Source organism: Ylistrum balloti, unplaced genomic scaffold (genome assembly GCF_031769215.1).
Source record: "Ylistrum balloti isolate Yb309-2 unplaced genomic scaffold, AGI_CSIRO_Ybal_v1 Utg371700, whole genome shotgun sequence".
NCBI classification, from domain to species: Eukaryota; Metazoa; Mollusca; class Bivalvia; order Pectinida; family Pectinidae; genus Ylistrum; species Ylistrum balloti.
The window spans coordinates 29,555-48,185 of NW_026782857.1; the positions used below are offsets into that span (position 1 = coordinate 29,555).

Sequence of the window (18,631 nt, forward strand, 5' to 3'; positions counted from 1 at the left end):
TTTGCTAGTAAACGGTTACCTTGACATAGTTGTATTAAACAAACTATGGTTGACATGAAAAAGTAGCGTAAACTGGTTACCCCTACAAATGACTGTTGGGTTGTTACCCCCACAAACTACTTTTGACTTGTTGCCCTTAAAAACTATTGTTTGCTGTTACCCCCACAAACTACTTTTGACTGGCTACCTCTAAAATCTACTGTTGATTGGTTATCCATACAAACTACTGTTGGCTGGTTACTCGAAATACTATTGTTGGCTGGTTACCCCCCACAAACTACTGTTTACTTGTTACCCCAAAAACTATTGTTGGCTGGTTACCCTTAAAAACTATTGTTTGCTGGTTACCCCCACAAACTACTTTTGACTGGCTACCTTTAAAATCTACTGTTGATTGGTTATCCAAACAAACTACTGTTGGCTGGTTACTCGAAATACTATTGTTGGCTGGTTACCCCCCACAAACTACTGTTTACTTGTTACCCCAAAAACTATTGTTGGCTGGTCACCCTCAAAAACTGTTGTTTGCTGGTTACCCCCACAAACCACTATTGATTGGTTACCCCCACAAACTTCTGTTGACTTGTTACCCCCAAAAACTATTGTTTGCTGGTTACCCCTACAAACTACTTTTGACTGGCTACCTCTAAAATTTACTGTTGATTGGTTACCCCCACAAACTACTGTTAAATGTCTTTAAAATTTTTATCCATAAGATCAAATGATATTGTATCAGTGGTAAGTAAATGATGTCCCTGTTGGTACATGAGAGGTCACAAAATTTGGTAACTTCAGTCGATTTACTATGAAGGAAAATCTTCTTTTGCATTTATTCTGATGATTAATACAGGCCAGTTGAGCCTTTTGTTTGGGTAGAAAAATGTGTATCTATACCATGCTAACACCAGGAAAAAAAAAATCTGTGAAAACAACATTTGGGAAGAAAGTACGAGTGATGATGTATTACAGTCTGTTTGTATATCCCAAAGGAACCCCTGACCACGTCATAAACATTATGTAGGCTAATTGATTTGTACCAGATTTTGTTTGGAGTAGTCTCCCCTTACTGATGCAGGGAGTGTACTGCTTCTCAGGCCTGGTTTTGATACAGTTGTTGACCCCAGCATTGACCTTAGTGTTAGGAGGCTGCAGGAGCAAAAAAAAAGCCTCCTCGAGATAAAAAGCTCGAGAGGGCTGGCAGCTGGTTACGGCCTGGTAGTGTGGTAGTGGATGTGTGTGATATATACGGCTGTGCATATATGTACAGGTGAAGGAGGCCAGGGAGATTGAAAAAAAAAAAGCATGGTCACAGTGATACATGGGTAAATCTTTGTGTGAAACATGTGTTAAGATGGTACCTAAATATGAATTAGTGTACAAGTGAATCAAAAATCTTCCTGTCTCTTAAGACATTCAGGGGATGAGGATCTTGTCAGGTCAGCATTGTGCTGTTGGAAGTAAAGGATGGACTACATAACAGATATATGTTGGAGAATTGTTGTGAATTGTAGTAAAGCTGGAGAGATGGTTATGTACATGGAATATAAACATGACTGGATACTGTCATGATTGGCAGAGAAAGCTACAGGCATGATATACGTTTTATGGAATGGAGAGGTGGTAATTTTCAGTATTGAAGGCTGATATGTTTGTGAAACTATGATGCCAGGTGCACGTAAAAACAACAACTTGACTCCTCCTCGATACAAGATGTTTAAATATGGCTTCACTGTTGGTCTTCACAGGGGTAGGTATATCATTAGGACATGTGTACACAATATTTCATATAGATTTATCAGGCGTATCAAACATACTGTTAACATGTTAAAAACATATAGATTTATACAGGCATATGTGTCGAATCAGCTTTAAAAACATTACTTACATGTTGCATACATATAGGTTTATACAGACACATGTGTCAAAATCAGGCATATCAAACATACTGTTAACATGTTACAAACATATAGATTTATACAGGCATATGTGTCGAATCAGCTTTAAAAACATTACTTACATGTTACAAACATATAGATTTATACAGGCATATGTGTCGAATCAGCTTTAAAAACATTACTTACATGTTACAAACATATAAATTTATACAGGCATATGTGTCGAATCAGCTTTAAAAACATTACTTACATGTTACATACAGATAGATTTATATAGGCACATGTGTCGAATATGCTTTAACAAACTTATTACTAACACGTTGCATACATACAGATTTACACAGAGATATGAATATGTGTCAGAACATCATATCACAGAATACAAAACTTGTTTATGATGATTAATGATGTACCAAGTCTATAAACTCATTGTTAAAAGATGATATCATTCATGTATTACCAAATGTTTTGTGGTCTTTTGTCTACAAAGTGTTGTTCATTGTGGGAACTTTGTGGGTACATAAGCAGAAAGTTTTCTTCAGTTTGAGAATTTTGAGGGCACTTAACTAGAAGTTGTAGTTCAGGGTGGAACTTCTTCAGGTACTTAGCCAGAACATAGAGTTCACTGTGAGAATTTTGACAGAAGTTATGCAGTCCTGTTCTTAAGGATGAGAATTTTGGAGGTAATTAGCCAGAACACCTGTTTCTGTGTGAGAATTTTGAGGATAATTAGCCAGCACCTGTTGTTCTGTGTGAGAATTTTGTGGGGGAATTATATATTAATTAGCTAAAACATCTGGTTTAATGTGAGAATTTTGAGGGTAATAACAACATGTAGTTCAGTGAGAGTTTTGAGGATAATTAGTCAGAACCTGTAGTTCAGTGTGAGAACTCTGAGGGTAAATAGACAGAACCTGTTGTTCAGTGTGAGAACTCTGAGGGTAAATAGACAGAACCTGTTGTTCAGTGTTTGGTGAATATTGATATTAACAAGAATTTGTTGAACCTTGCCATCCTAATGCTCAGTGTTTACTGTACTTCAGTGTTTTGTGAATATTGATATTAACAAGAACTTGTTGTTCATTGCTATCCTAATGCTCAGTGTTTACAGCTTTATCAGATTGTAGCTATAGGAAGATGTAGCAGTTTTGTTGTGAATGCTGTCTGACCTTTGACCTGGATTAGTGATGGGATCACAGCCATGTCTGTTTTCAGGGTTGGTTATATTTTGTTTGTTGTAGACAGATACCTAACAATAAAGTAAGGAAGGGAGGGGTTGAAGTGACTAGCAAAACAAACCATGTCTGTAGGAGAGACTAGGTTTGTAGGCCAGCCAGCTGGTGACCTAAGGACCAGATGGCCGACAACTGTAGTATAGCTAATGAGGTATTAGGGAAAACCTAGCACACTGATACTGGTCAATTGAGTATACATATGTATTGTATTGTGTGTATGTGTGATTTGGTTTGTGAGTTAGACATTTGTATGATATTGTGTGTGTGTGATTTGGTTTGTGGGTTATATATTTGTATGATATTTTGTGTGTGTGTGATTTTGGTTTGTGAGTTAGACATTTGTATGTGTTTATGTGTGTGTATGTGTGATTTGGTTTGTGGGTTATACATTTGTATGATATTTTGTGTGTATGTGTGATTTGGTTTGTGGGTTATACATTTGTATGATATTTTGTGTGTATGTGTGATTTGGTTTGTGGGTTATACATTTGTGTGATATTTTGTGTGTATGTGTGATTTGGTTTGTGGGTTATACATTTGTATGATATTTTGTGTATGTGTGATTTGGTTTGTGGGTTATACATTTGTATGATATTGTGTGTGTATGTGTGATTTGGTTTGTGGGTTATACATTTGTATGATATTGTGTGTGAAGTGTATTTTGTGTTGTGTGATTGTGGTATGTGTATACATTTGTATGATTTTGTGTGTGTGTGATTTTGGTTTGTGAGTTAGACATTTGTATGATATTGTGTGTGTATGTGTGATTTGGTTTGTGGGTTATACATTTGTATGATATTTTGTGTGTATGTGTGATTTGGTTTGTGGGTTGTACATTTGTATGATATTTTGTGTGTATGTGTGATTTGGTTTGTGGGTTATACATTTGTATGATATTTTGTGTGTGTGTGTGATTTTGGTTTGTGAGTTAGACATTTGTATGATATTTTGTGTGTATGTGTGATTTGGTTTGTGGGTTATATATTTGTATGATTTTGTGTGTGTGTGATTTTGGTTTGTGTGTGTGATTTTGTTATGTGATTTCGTCTGTGGGTTATACATTTGTATGATATTTTGTGTGTGTGTGTGATTTGGTTTGTGGGTTATACATTTGTATGATATTTTGTGTGTGTGTGTGATTTGGTTTGTGAGTTAGACATTTGTATGATATTTTGTGTGTGTGTGTGATTTGGTTTGTGGGTTATACATTTTTATGATTTTGTGTGTGTGTGATTTTGGTTTGTGAGTTAGACATTTGTATGATATTTTGTGTGTGTGTTTATGTGTGTGTATGTGTGATTTGGTTTGTGGGTTATATATTTGTATGATTTTGTGTGTGTGTGATTTTGGTTTGTGAGTTAGACATTTGTATGATATTTTGCGTGTGTGTGTGCGTGCGTGTGTGTGTGATTTGTTTTGTGGTACATGCTTGTTTGCCACTAGATTTCCACTTTTTGCCAACACTTCATCTTTTATATGTGTCACTTGTATTCATTATAAACATGGTTTGCTCTACAAAGCACTGTTGATAACTATATGTGTCTGTTTTTACAGAAACTCAGTCACAGGATCTGGATGGTGCCAAGACGTATACACGAATCATACCATCCCATGAGTATGACCTTCATGAGAATGCCTATCCAGCTTTAGCTGGACAGGACAAACACACCCAGCTGGACCGACACCACCCAAGCATGAACAGCCAACCATCTGACCACCACCGTGACTATGATCGTCTGAAGTCCCAATGTGAGCATGCAATGAATGAACTTCAGTCGCTGAAGCGGACACAGACAGATATGGAGAAACGATATGACCAAACTCGCAAGGAGCTGGAGAATTACAGTCAGAAGTATCGATCAGTCCTCAGCCAACTCCAGCATTCCAAAGATGAAAACTCTCACATCAAGTCACAGTTCCTAAAGTTTGAGCAAGAGAAACAGCAATTGGACCAGGAAATCATCAGGTTCCAGAGTCTTCATGAAGAAGACAAACAAGAAATGTCTGACTTACGCAAACAGCTCCGGGAGGTCATCAATGAAAGCGGTTCTAGTGAAGTCCTTAACAAAATGTACGACTGTGCTCAGGATAAATATGAAGGTATTCGAGAGGATTACGAGGCATTGCGTGAGCGGTACACAGAGCTTATGTCTCTCAACTCTGATATGACCAGCAAACTAGAACATCTTAGGGACGAAAATATGAAGCTGCACAAAAAAGTCGAAAATATGCGAATGGATCAAGAGTCTGTTATCATGGAAAGGAATGCACTAAAGAAACAGTGTACAGGAGCTATACATAACTGGGACCAAGTTATTCATGAACGGGATCAACTCAAAGAGGAAATGTCAAAGGTCACTGCACAGCGAGATGAACTTATGAAAGGATCCAATCAAATCCTATTTAAATTGGAATCCGCTTGTAAGGAGAGGGATGCTGCTAAATCTGAACACAATCTTGTCATGGCAGAGAGAGCGTCTGTCCTCAATGATTATGATCGGTTACAGGAGAGGGTCAGTGAATACAGTCGGAAGAACGAAGCCCTTGAAAAAGAGAAAAAATGTGCTTTAACAGAGTTAGAAAATTTAAAACGGGAATTAATGACATCAATTCAAGAGAGGGACAAAGCTATTAAAGAGAGAAAAGAATTGTTGAATAAATACAGTGACATTCGCTCTAAAAATGACCAGCTGGAAGGTCAACGAGAGGACTTCCGCAAAGATTGGCAGATGGTGACGCAGGAACGAGATGTGGCGAGGAAAGAACGACACGAAGCGATTCAGGACAGAGATAGGATTCTCAGGGAGACTTATGAAAGAGAGCGCTGTCAGAAAGAAAAGGCTGAAGAGATGGATCAGGTTTCCAAGGAAACAGAGATCCTGAAACGAACAATTGATAAACTGCAACGGGAACTTAGAGGTAAAATTTGGATGTCATATATAGTATGTTGATTTATCCAATATTTGCTCAAAAAGCAAGTAATTCTAAGTCAATGACGTTGTTCAAGTTTAGTGACAGCGTGATTTAGAGTGATTAATAAATATATGCAAATGATGATGAAAAATATGTGATTTTTTTTTTGTCTTTCTTATAGATCTTAACCATGAGGTGGAATCCTCTAATATGTCACGAGACTGGGCTCTGAGGGAACGGGACAAAATCGTACAGGAAAGAGATAGCATTCGTACACTATGTGACAGTCTGCGACATGAAAGAGACAGAGCCGTGAGTGACAAAGCCAAGACTCTGCGTGATTTTGATGACCTCAAGAAACAGAAGAGTGAAACCTATAAGGAATTGAAGGAAACAAGGCATAGTATTTTTATATTTCACAAAACTGATTTATTAATTTATTGATCAATTATTGTGATATTACACAAAATACTTTCATTAGTTGTGTGGTGAAAAAGTAAAATTTCATGACTTTCAGATCATTTAATAAATATTTCGTTTGGAATCTAATGCAGAAGACAGAAAATGAAATTTCATCATACTGAATGAAAAGCACTATATAGACTGTATACAGGCTAATATTTCTCTCATATTTTTAAACCCCTGCAGAATATCATTTCTGTGCTCTGTGTTAGTGTGCCCTTAAACATATAAAAATCACCATTTTTCACTCCCACCTTTTATTTTTGTCGTCATTTTGGCCATAGGTGGAAACAGGCCAAAGATTAAAGTTCGGCGAGAATTTCCTTTATTACAGTACATATACACAGAAAGTCAATGTGAACCTTACCATGACAGGACATTTTTTTTCGTGGGTCTTCTACTGCATGGTAAATATTTACATGATTTAGATTAATTTAATAATTTACGTCTAATTCTTTCAAATGCATGTGTTTTAGGGAAAAATATGAAAGTGTGATGGAAAAAGAAGCTCGGAAAAACCAACTGAATGGAATTGGTCACAACCACAGTCGGGACTCTGCCATTGATGCTGACCTACAGGAGTGGGAGACAGAGGAAGTGATTGTAGATATTGTGAGTACTCTAATCATGGATGGTCAATGTAGCATCCTTTCTACTACAGTTCTGAGAACGACAGGAACTCATCGTATGAAATAGATTCTATGTAAAAAATAATCATAGGAACTGGTTACATTGTCAACGTGTAAATAGAATTATCGTGTTAATTCGGTCAATTTAGTCACTGGCTGATCAAGTCGGATTGTTCTATGGATATGATTATTCATTGTAGGGCCGTTTCAACCCCGACAATCTGGGCTTTGATATTGTTGGGGGGAAGGATGACCCACAGCTCACCAATGACAATTCCATCTTCATCAGCCATATCAGTAAGGGCAGCGTGGTGGATGGAAAACTTAGGTAAGACCTCCGATAAAAATAAATTTCTTTTGTGTCTGATTAAAACTGATTATTTTTTCCTGATAAAAAATTATTTTTCTGGAGGATGATTGATGTCCCTTTAAAGATGAATTGTTTATATAGTATCCTGATAAAAGTGATGTCGTGGAGCTAAGATAACAATATCCTAATAAAAATCATTTGTTTCATGTAGGGTGAATGATATACTTATGAAGGTCAACAACCAGGACACGACCAATATGACCAAGAGAACCATGATACAGACACTTCGGGATGCTTCAGACAATGTCTCTTTGGTCAGTATAGCTGTATTCTATGAGGGGAAATTTTACCAAAAGCGAATGTTGCATACACGCCCATGATCTATACCATGAATTGTACCAATTTTAGCTCACTTGAATTTGGTTAGGAGTGCTTTGGATAAAATTTAATTGGACAATTGTTGTAAAAATGAAATTTTCCAACATGGCGTTTTAGGGACAAATGTCAATATGTTAAATCGAGGTTAATCCACCCTTCTCCTTCCTGTTGGATAAAGGTTCTTTATCAAAGGTTTTGTTCTGGGCTTTGATTACATAATCACCTTATAATTTCTTTCACAAGTATCTTACAGGTAACATTTAACATGCAAATAAGAAATATGATGTCCCCTTGATGCTGGATGATAGAACCCAATGTTTATTATGATAAAGTTTAGTTTTGAAGTTGTTTTTGTCTGTATGAATCTACTGAACATCAATGTTTACTGTAATGTGTATTCTACACAGATGGTGAGGCGTCGTCGATGTATTACTCCTCGAGTCTGGCAACCACTGCAGCTGAATATTTCTCTAGGGAAAGGTAAAATGCTTTAGTTTGACTCAGCAGTGCTAGTATCCATAGTGTAAACTATTAACGTAACTGTGTCGTTGTAACACAGCAGTGTTAGAATCTGGACTGTCTTTACAGTGTAAACTACTAATGTAACTGTGTGGTTGTAACACAGCAGTGTTAGAATCTGGACTGTCTTTACAGTGTAAACTACTAATGTAACTGTGTGGTTGTAACACAGCAGTGTTAGAATCTGGACTGTCTTTACAGTGTAAACTATTAATGTAACTGTCTGGTTGTAACACAGCAGTTTTAGAATCTTGACTGTCTATAAAGTGTAAACTACTAATGTAACTATCTGGTTGTAACACAGCAGTGTTAGAATCTCGACTGTCTATAAAGTGTAAACTACTAACGTAACTGTGTGGTTGTAACACAGCAGTGTTAGAATCTCGACTGTCTATAAAGTGTAAACTACTAATGTAATTGTCTGGTTGTAACACAGCAGTGTTGATGATATTTAGTAACCAATGTATGCTTTGTTTTATCAGAGACCGGAATCTACATAGAGCAGGGCCTGTATGTCGGTCGCATCACTCCAGGATCATTGGTGGCTAAGGAAGGTCTCCTAGTCACAGGTGACAGGATCGTAGGGGTAAGTGTGGCATGTGACAGGCTTGTGGAGATAGATGGGACACATGACAGGGTTTTTGGGGGTAGGTGTGACACACGACATGATTGTGGGGGTAGGTGTGACACATGACAGGATTTTGGGGGGTAGGTGTGATACATGACAGGATTGTGGGGGTAGGTGTGACAATTGACAGGATTGTGAAGGAAGGTGTGATACACGATAAGATCTTAGGTGTAAGTGTGACATGTAACAGGATTTTTGGGGTCGTTGTGACAGGATGGTAGGGAGAGATATAACATGTGACAGAATCATGGAGATGGGGGTGACACAATACAGGGATATATAGGTTAGAGTTGACAGTTAATTGGATTGTCAGGTAAAGTATGAAAGGTGACAGGATTTAGGGGTTATGTGTGATAGGTGATGGGATTGAGGGGTGACATATGACAGGTGATGGGATTGAGGGGTTAAGTATGACAGGTGACTGGGTTGTGGGGGTTAAGTATGACAGGTGATGGGATTGTCAGGTAAAGTATGCCAGGTGAGGGGATTGAGTGGTAAAGTGTGACAGATAATAGGATTAGGTGTTAAGTGTGACAGGTGATGGGATTGAGGGGTTAAGTATGACAGGTGATGGGATTGAGGGGTGAAGTATGACAGGTGATGGGATTGAGGGGTTAAGTGTGATAGGTGACAGGATTGAGGGGTGAAGTTTGACAGGTGATGGGATTGAGGGGTTAAGTGTGATAGGTGACAGGATTGTGGGGGCTAAGTATGACAGGTGAAGGGATTGAGGGGTTAAGTATGACAGGTGATGGGATTGAGGGGTTAAGTGTGACAGGTGATGGGATTGAGGGGTTAAGTGTGATAGGTGACAGGATTGTGGGGGCTAAGTATGACAGGTGAAGGGATTGAGGGGCTAAGTATGACAGGTGATGGGATTGAGGGGTTAAGTGTGACAGGTGATGGGATTGAGGGGTGAAGTATGACAGGTGATGGGATTGAGGGGGTTAAGTGTGACAGGTGATGGGATTGAGGGGTTTAAGTGTGACAGGTGATGGGATTGAGGGGTTATTTATGACAGGTGATGGGATTGAGGGGTTAAGTATGACAGGTGATGGGATTGAGGGGTGAAGTGTGACAGGTGATGGGATTGAGGGGTTAAGTGTGATAGGTGACAGGATTGAGGGGTGAAGTTTGACAGGTGATGGGATTGAGGGGTTAAGTGTGATAGGTGACAGGATTGTGGGGGCTAAGTATGACCGGTGATGGGATTTAGGGGTTAAGTATGACAGGTGATGGGATTGAGGGGGTTAAGTGTGACAGGTGATGGGATTGAGGGGTTTAAGTATGACAGGTGATGGGATTGAGGGGTTAAGTATGACAGGTGATGGGATTGAGGGGGTTAAGTGTGACAGGTGATGGGATAGAGGGGGTTAAGTGTGACAGGTGATGGGATTGAGGGGTTTAAGTATGACAGGTGATGGGATTGAGGGGTTAAGTATTGTATTGTAGGGGTGAGTGTCATTGATTATGAAGTAACTGTAAATGTGATAATTATTAAAAATAAACAATGTTTTCTGTTTAAAGAGGATGATCTTTTCATTCTTTTATATTAGATTCTTCGACAGTATTTGCTATTGTTTCTGTAGTCGTGTTTTATGTTATAGGTGAATGGGAAATCTGTAGAGAGTCTCAGTGCTAAGGAGCTCATGAGACTCCTTGACGACTGCCGTGATCCTGTTGTTATGGAAATCTGGCGACAAACTTCCCCTCTGGGGATAAATTCTGCTGGTTCATCCCCTGTTCCTGTTCCCCTGACTACTCTGTCTCACCTCTCAGAACAAATGCCGCACCGAGTCACAAAACCAGAGAGTCCAACTCTCAAACCTCAGTCCATGTGGGATGGAAATACTACCTCAGATAGTGGAAAAAGTAGCACTAAGATGCGTAGTAGTGGATCCCAAACGGACAGCCTGGACAGTCCCGGACCTCCGTCCAGACACAAGGACAAACGTTATCAGGAGAGGGACCCTGACAAACCAAACAGACATAGTGTACTGGAGAAAATTAAAATGTTCAAACAGCGACACAAAAGTCAAGAACGCAGTGAGGTTGATGATGGAACACTGAAACAGCAAGACTTGATGTCACAAAGTGCCCACGTGAACAGTTCCAATTGTCCAGAGGATGTTATCGGAGAGTTTGCCATGCCTCTGTCTGGTACAAGTGTGCATGAAAAAGTACACACCAATAAACCAGTGAATAAAACGACTCGTAAGCGTGAATTAGAGAGTGAAAATAGCGGCACGTGGCCAAAGTGTTGTCGTGTGTATCCAAACGCCACTAATGGCACTGTCATGTTTCCTTCTCCACAACGTAGGCATGAGCGTCCAACCCTTGATGTGTTGATCAATCCGCCGCCAGAGAAAAGGCTTGTGCCAAAAACGCCCCCAACGCCCCCGGAGCGAACAGGGGCTTCATTTGTAGCGGTGCGTCACAGTCCGCAGAGTAGTGATTCAACCCTGACAGGTAAATACCGCCACAGTCCACAGAGCAGTGATTCAACCTTACAGCTGGGCTCCCCTTCACCCATCAGTTCCCCGAAGTCCAGCAGCAAGTCAAACCAGTACTTACACAACACGGTCTCAGTGCCTCCATTCCAGCAACAAGACCCTCACATTCTACCTGACTATTCTCACAGAAATATGAGCAGTGCTAGGAGCTCACGTCAGGCTCACAAACGTTATACGGTTGGTTCATTTGGGCCCGACTTTCCACCAAAGGAAGGTTTTGAACAACATCCACCACCCCGTGTAGGCAATAAGCCTGCACGACACCTTGACCGAGACATACGAGGTAGTCAAAAGTATGCCAACAAGTACAAGTCTAGTCACACACATCAGTCTCATAGCTCTGTGAATTACAGCAAGTCGCCACAGGGACATACAGCATTTGACTTTCCGCAGAACACCTCGTCATTAGGGGGCAGCACAGGCAGTGCTCGATGGTCCAGTAATATGTCGTCCCCAAATGATGGTGTACATTCCCCTCCATACACCCCGTCCTCGGGGTTGAGCTCCCCTCTGTATAATCCATCAGCTGGAGTCACATCACCGCCGTATCAACCTCCACACAGGGGACAGAGTAGCAGGTATGTAATATCTTAACTATGCAACTTAACACTGACACTATATACTGTCAATTTTCATTGATTATGTAGGTACTCTTGATATACAAATTTACAAATCAAGTTTTAATGAAAGAATGAGTAGATTTATTGACCTATATTTAGCCATGAAATCAAATGTCCACGTTTGAAAAACCATGAAAATTGAGACTCACAAAAACATAGGATTTTACAGTATTGTAAACTGGGCAGTTTATCTTATTGATATGGAAAGTTTAATTCTCATGTTCAAAGTTACAGTTGTGAATACTTATAGTTTGATACACTTTGAATACTAAAACTGTTCTATTTTCAGTAACTCGTCGACATTGTCCTCGATATCCCGTCCATATCTGCCATACTCGCCAGGCAATTATTCCCAATACCCTCTCTCCCCGTCCTTCAGTTCTCCCACAGATTCCTGTACTGATTGTGACAGTGAACCCCCTCGCTACTCGCCTTCCATTGACTGGTGTAGTTCGCCGAGCTCCTCTCAGCGTAGTTCCTCCACACCCAGTGATCAGCTCAGCTACCCGTTAGTGGTTCCACCAAGGATCTCGCCGTCAGAGGCAAACACATTTCCACGGAAACCTCCAAGAGTCTGGTATCCTCCAACTGTAAGCACCACATCCTCCACCAAGTCTGGGTCTGTGGAAGTTGGTAAGTTTAGAAGATTAATTCCAATGACTTCAGAAAAGTTTCAAATATAATGGTGTTTAGTCTGAGAATATGATCAATAATCCATGATGTGAGATGTACAGTAGCATTGAATACTAGGTGAGAAATACAGTCCCATTGGACCTCTTGTTTCTTGGAAAAATGTATGAATATTTAAGCCATGGCATACTAATGCTAAAGCTGTTGCCAGTTTAGAGATTTTATGTAATTACAAAGTCTCAACTATGTAAATACACAGTAAGAAACAGGAGAGTGCAAGGAAAGACAACTCTTGGTAGAACTTGGTAACCTGTGAACTATTCAAAATAGCTCCACTTGAGAATCCATATCAGAAACAATGTATTATCAACCTTGCTGTTCAAGCTTTAACTGTTAAAAAATTTTTAAACGCATAATACTACCTTTGTCATGAACAAGCATGCTCATTAGCATAGTTGTGAAACAGCATGAATAGAATAATCACCAATATGGCTTATCTAAAAGTACCAACAATTTACAACAAGCACAATATGTAAAAATACTCAATAGCATTTTTTATGTTGTTATCATGGTCATTGTTCACATTTTATCGAATCGTAAGACTGGTTGATTTAATAAAAACTGAATTTCACATTAAAGAGTCGGGTCCAAATCTCTCACTATATGTCTACATGGAATGTTAGCCATCATTCTGGTGGAAGTACTTGTGGAAGTAATCGTCACACCATAATCACAAATAAAAATTGTGTGCCCTATAAAATAAAGTGATGATAAACCAGAAGCTTGAATCTTTGATTATATCTTATGTTAAGATGTGATTGTATTTCACAAGAAGATCATGCAAGATAAACTCTGATTTTCATCTCACCTGGATCTAAAGTCCAAGTGAGCTTATACTTTGGTGGATGTCCTGGGTGTCCCGTGATCAGGACTTCTCAGTAATCCAATGGTTTGTTGGCTGTTGGCTTCCTGAAATGAAGGTCATCAAAGCTCACAAAAAGATATGACTTTGGCTGATATTCAAGTTCACAGGGGTCATATTTGTAAAAATGCTCAAACAACTTAGGATGACTAAGGGAAAGACCTAAAATGATATTATGTGGAGGAAACAGTCATATGAAAAAGGACCTAGAACAATACTTGAGGTCAATGGAGTCAAATTAGTTGAAAAACTCGAACATCGTCTCTGACTAATGCCGAGACTAATGACATTTGTTAGGGAGCTTCCTTGGATAAGACCTTACTATCTTTGTAAATAAATGACTTTGACTCATTTTCAAGGCCACAACAGTGAAAGAAGTGAATTAAGTTTGCAGGGTAAAATAAGGTGAAAAGCTTAAGTGGTATTTTATTTTTTTTACCAGAAATCCTAGATTCAAGATAGTTGTTTGTTAGCTTACTTGGGTGAAGCAGACAAATTATAGGACAAGGGATGACCTTCACTAAAATCTTTGATTTGATAAAGATGGAACCAGAGGCAACCACGTCATGTAATATACGGTTTTAAGTAGAATGTTTCGCATCAAAACATTTGTCTCTTGCCATATCTGTCAGTACGTTGAATTTTCTTTTATTTAAGTTTCTGAGAGGAGCAGTCCTGGGTCTCCTTTTCTCGACAGCAGAATGGATTTGCCTCGTAGGAGAAAGTAAGTAAAGTGTAACCCATCTAATATGAACGTAGAGAAAATGGAAGCCCCTTTCCATTGTGTAATTTGAAAATCCTCTTTAATTGAAAGGTAAATTCTGGCTCCTAATTTATCATTTATTTGAAACACACACTTCTACTGCTTCTATTGAATGGCAGTTTACATAATTACGTAAATTGAATGAGTCCCTGCCTGATAATAAGCCCACTCATCTCTATATCGTTCAATAACTTTAAAGTAACTGCTATTTCACTGTCCTGTAATAAACCCATCTCCTGGTTTAGTGATGAGTCACTATGTAGGTAATACAGACAAGTACTCTGAATAAAATTAACATTTAGTGTAATCTTTCAACAAAATGTATTTCCTTTCTTAAGTTTTGATTTTAAAGCTTATTCATGTTCCAATGAAATACAGTAGCTTTGTGATAGATTTAGTCTACAATGAAGAACTCACAAGGTATATTACAACATTCAAATTATTGGAAGTTAATGATTTTGTGTACATTTGAAGACTAATAGTTGCTGACCTGAATTGATTTCTGCAGACCTTATCCTGGGGAGACACGTACCATACATGTGGAGCGGAATCTGCAGCCAGTTGGCTTTAATATAGAGAAGAGAAGCACAGGAGGTATCTTTGTATCAATGGTCAATGAAAACAGCTTGGCAGCAGACGCAGGTCTGGTAATTGGAGACCAATTACTCGAGGTAAGTCACCAATCATGATAGGTAAACATGCTTACAGATTTCATTTTAAATGCAAAGTTGTAAAACTTCCGGTAACAAAACAAAAAATTGTATTTTGAAATTTTTTGATGCCAGTTCAGAGTAAGTTAGTAAATACAAGTGACTTTTTTTTTTAATCAAGTCTTTGATATTTGAAGGCCCTGTGGTCCTTCTTTTAACCAAATACTTGGATTAAAGTTCAATGGTAACCATCATCCAATAACCTGTCGTCTACGGTCTGCCCATCCTTGTTCTCGTTATCAATATTTCTTGAGAATTAGCAGATGGATCCTTCTCAGACTTCCTCTATAGGTTCCCCTTTGTCCATACTTGTACTTGTTCAGTTTGTAGAATGGTGATGGGAAACATAGATTGCCAGATGGCTGATATGGATTTTGACATGCAGATTTTGTTAAGCCTATTTAGTACTCTACAGTTGCTTAATTTTTCGCGGGACAGATATTTGGCCGGGTTGCGCATAGTGCAAATCCAGGTTATAGTATGGTGAATGTCGAGCAGGTGGGCGGGGAAAAGGGGTACCAGTTTTGTAGAATCAACTCCTCCTAGAGTTTGTGATGTAGTTGAAACTTTGTAGGATGTTTACATATATGTCGAAGATGTGCACCTCCTGTTATGGATTCATTCTGGATATTTTTCTGGATATCTCTGAATCAGGAGAATCTCAAGATCTCTCATCCTCAGGAGGATCTAGAGATCTTTCATCCTGAGGAGAGTCTACAGCTTTCTCATCCTCAGGAGGATCTAGAGATCTTTCATCCTGAGGAGAGTCTACAGCTTTCTCATCCTCAGGAGGATCTAGAGATCTTTCATCCTGAGGAGAGTCTACAGCTTTCTCATCCTCAGGAGGATCTAGAGATCTTTCATCCTGAGGAGAGTCTACAGCTTTCTCATCCTCAGGAGGATCTAGAGATCTCTCGTCCTGAGGAGAGTCTACAGCTTTCTCATTCTCAGGAGGATCTAGAGATCTTTCATCCTGAGGAGAGTCTACAGCTTTCTCATCCTCAGGAGAATCTCCAGATCTCTCATCCTCAACCAATGTAAAAGATTCTACAGTAAAACCAGAACAGCAATCTCTGTGTTTCGACATTACGTTAGAATTAATCGTCAATAAGTTCATGCTCCCTGCAGTAATGACTACAAAATTTTTCAATGTTTAGATTTGTGGAATCAACATGAGGACGGCCACTCATGAAATTGCTGCTCGTTTCCTACACCAATGTGGTAAAGATCTCACCCTGCTGGTCCAGTATAACATTGATGGTAAGTTAGATCTGAAGTGATGTGAATTGATGAGGATATTTCTCTAAGTAAACAGTTCAATAGCCATTGAGAGATTTTTCATGTAATGGAGAAAAGGTTCTTTGTAGATTTTTAGTTTTTAACTGAATCCTCAAGAGTTGTTCTGTTTTATATTAACAGATTAAACCATAAAAAATTATTTGAAGAGCTGCTTTAATCCTATTTTGAACTAGAGAAAATTGCTTCTTGTTTCAGAGTACAACAATGGGGATTCATCTGGTGATAGTACAAACACATCTCCAAACAACTCCCCAGATTCCAGTACCTTCAAGAAAAAAACCAGTCTCAGGTAAACTGTTTAGATCCCAAATGTTTTTTCAGATTGAATTAATTCTACCACACCTGGCCATTAAGATTTTATCTTTAAACTAAGCCAGGAAAATCTGTATAGATTTTGACCATATTTAGTCAGGAACAATCATAGATGAAAGCGACTGAATTTTGAATAAATTGAGTGTTCGAACCCAAATGTATGTTAACCTTGATAACCTTTCACAATCCTTCATAACACACACAACAATACTTGCCTTACAGATAAAAAGATAATGGGCAGCATGGTTAGAGATAAGAGAGAATTTAGATCTATAGGTTTAAATTGTATTGTTTTCCAAAAGAAAAAAAAATTGTTTCTTTAATTTTGCTGAAACTAAATTATGACTCAACATTAAATACACTTACCTTCTTCTTTCAAACACTAAATAGTCACCATAACAGACCACAATCTTGCTACTTTAAGAAGAAATTGTTATCACTGCTTTTAAATCTTTGTGTATGGTTTGAAATTTTATTCTTTATATTGGGGAGGAGAAGGATTAATCTTGAGGCAGCTTCAGTTCCATCCACAACACCAAATTAAGATTCAAGATGTCAAATCTGTATTTTGTAAACACAGTAAACTTTCTTTTGTTGATGTTGTACAGTCGTCCGACCATGTCCTGTGAATCGTCACGCTTTGTCTCCTTAAAGAAGAGCTCACCAAATGCAAGTCTAGGTATCACTATTGCTGGTGGAAATGCAGTTGGCATCTTTGTACATGAAGTGCAATCTAATAGTGTAGCCTTCGGACACGACGGATTACACTGCGGGGACCAAATACTTCAGGTAGGACAGGAATACTCGAATATTTTATGTTTTTACGAGAGTCCAGAAATGGTCAAACAGTGATGAAAAAATTCCTGTCTCATTAACACAAAAAAACCCATCAAACAGTGCCTTTGTATACATGTTACTTGTCTGGCTGCTATTTTTGCTGACCCACAGAATAAGACCAATTCAAATTCATAAAGGTTTGTATGATTCATCAAATAAAAATGAGTCAAATGTGTTTATTAAAATTTTGATGAATAGAGTAAAACCAATGACATTTTCTTTTTCGACATTCCACACTTTGTGTTTACCTTCCTGCCAATGTGACCTAGTTTCCTGACATTCCACACTTTGTGTTTACCTTCCTGCCAATGTGACCTAGTTTCCTGACATTCCACACTTTGTGTTTACCTTCCTGCCAATGTGACCTAGTTTCCTGACATTCCACACTTTCTGTCTACCTTCCTGCCAATGTGACCCAATTTCCTGATAATCATAGCTTTCTGTTTACCTCCCTGCCATATAACACAGTTTTGTCCTATTCCTTACAGTACAATGGAGTGGACTTCACTTCCGTGACAGCAGAATTTGCTTCCTCTGAGATTGCCAAGTCCTGTCCTGTGGTCGGGATGAAAGTTCAATATAATCCAGAAAGTAAGTACATATGCAGCCTTGTTCAAATTTGAAATTTGTTTTTTTTCTACCGGTTTTCCCCCTTGAAATCTAGTGTGTTACCATTGATCTTTGTCCATCTCCCACATTGGACTGGTCAAAACAAGTTAGATAATGGGTTACCATCTTGGAATATTAGCCCTTCAGTGCATGTCATTTGGTCTGTCAAGTAAACAATTTCTTGAGGAGATTATTTTAGAGAAATGCATAAGGGATCTACATTGAATTGAAGATTCAAGTATTGAATACGTTTGTTACTTTAACTTTACAAATGTTTACAGTTTGGGTCCTAGTTTTCCCAGGTCACATTTTGAAATTTATTGGATATTCAAGATGGCCAACATCGTCCCTTTTTCAATGGTGGATTTTAAAAGTTATGGACATTATTTCTCAAGAAATATCTGAAACCTGGATCTATTCTTAGAGAATGGACCTTTATTGTACATG

The 18,631-nt window shown here is 38.6% G+C and overlaps 1 protein-coding gene across 1 annotated transcript in view; it reads left to right on the forward strand.

Annotated features, from left to right (window-relative positions):
- Positions 1–18,631, forward strand: part of LOC132563370 (disks large homolog 5-like) — a 44,458-nt gene that overhangs the window by 16,332 nt on the left and 9,495 nt on the right. Inside the window, exons 3-17 of the mRNA XM_060228133.1 lie at positions 4,685–6,049; positions 6,225–6,441; positions 6,982–7,117; positions 7,335–7,462; positions 7,656–7,758; positions 8,230–8,302; positions 8,824–8,927; positions 10,577–12,060; positions 12,392–12,735; positions 14,312–14,378; positions 14,926–15,088; positions 16,285–16,387; positions 16,622–16,715; positions 17,347–17,527; positions 18,064–18,166. Of these exons, the coding sequence (XP_060084116.1) occupies positions 4,685–6,049; positions 6,225–6,441; positions 6,982–7,117; positions 7,335–7,462; positions 7,656–7,758; positions 8,230–8,302; positions 8,824–8,927; positions 10,577–12,060; positions 12,392–12,735; positions 14,312–14,378; positions 14,926–15,088; positions 16,285–16,387; positions 16,622–16,715; positions 17,347–17,527; positions 18,064–18,166 (4,665 nt within the window). The remainder of the gene's footprint in view (positions 1–4,684; positions 6,050–6,224; positions 6,442–6,981; positions 7,118–7,334; positions 7,463–7,655; positions 7,759–8,229; positions 8,303–8,823; positions 8,928–10,576; positions 12,061–12,391; positions 12,736–14,311; positions 14,379–14,925; positions 15,089–16,284; positions 16,388–16,621; positions 16,716–17,346; positions 17,528–18,063; positions 18,167–18,631) is intronic.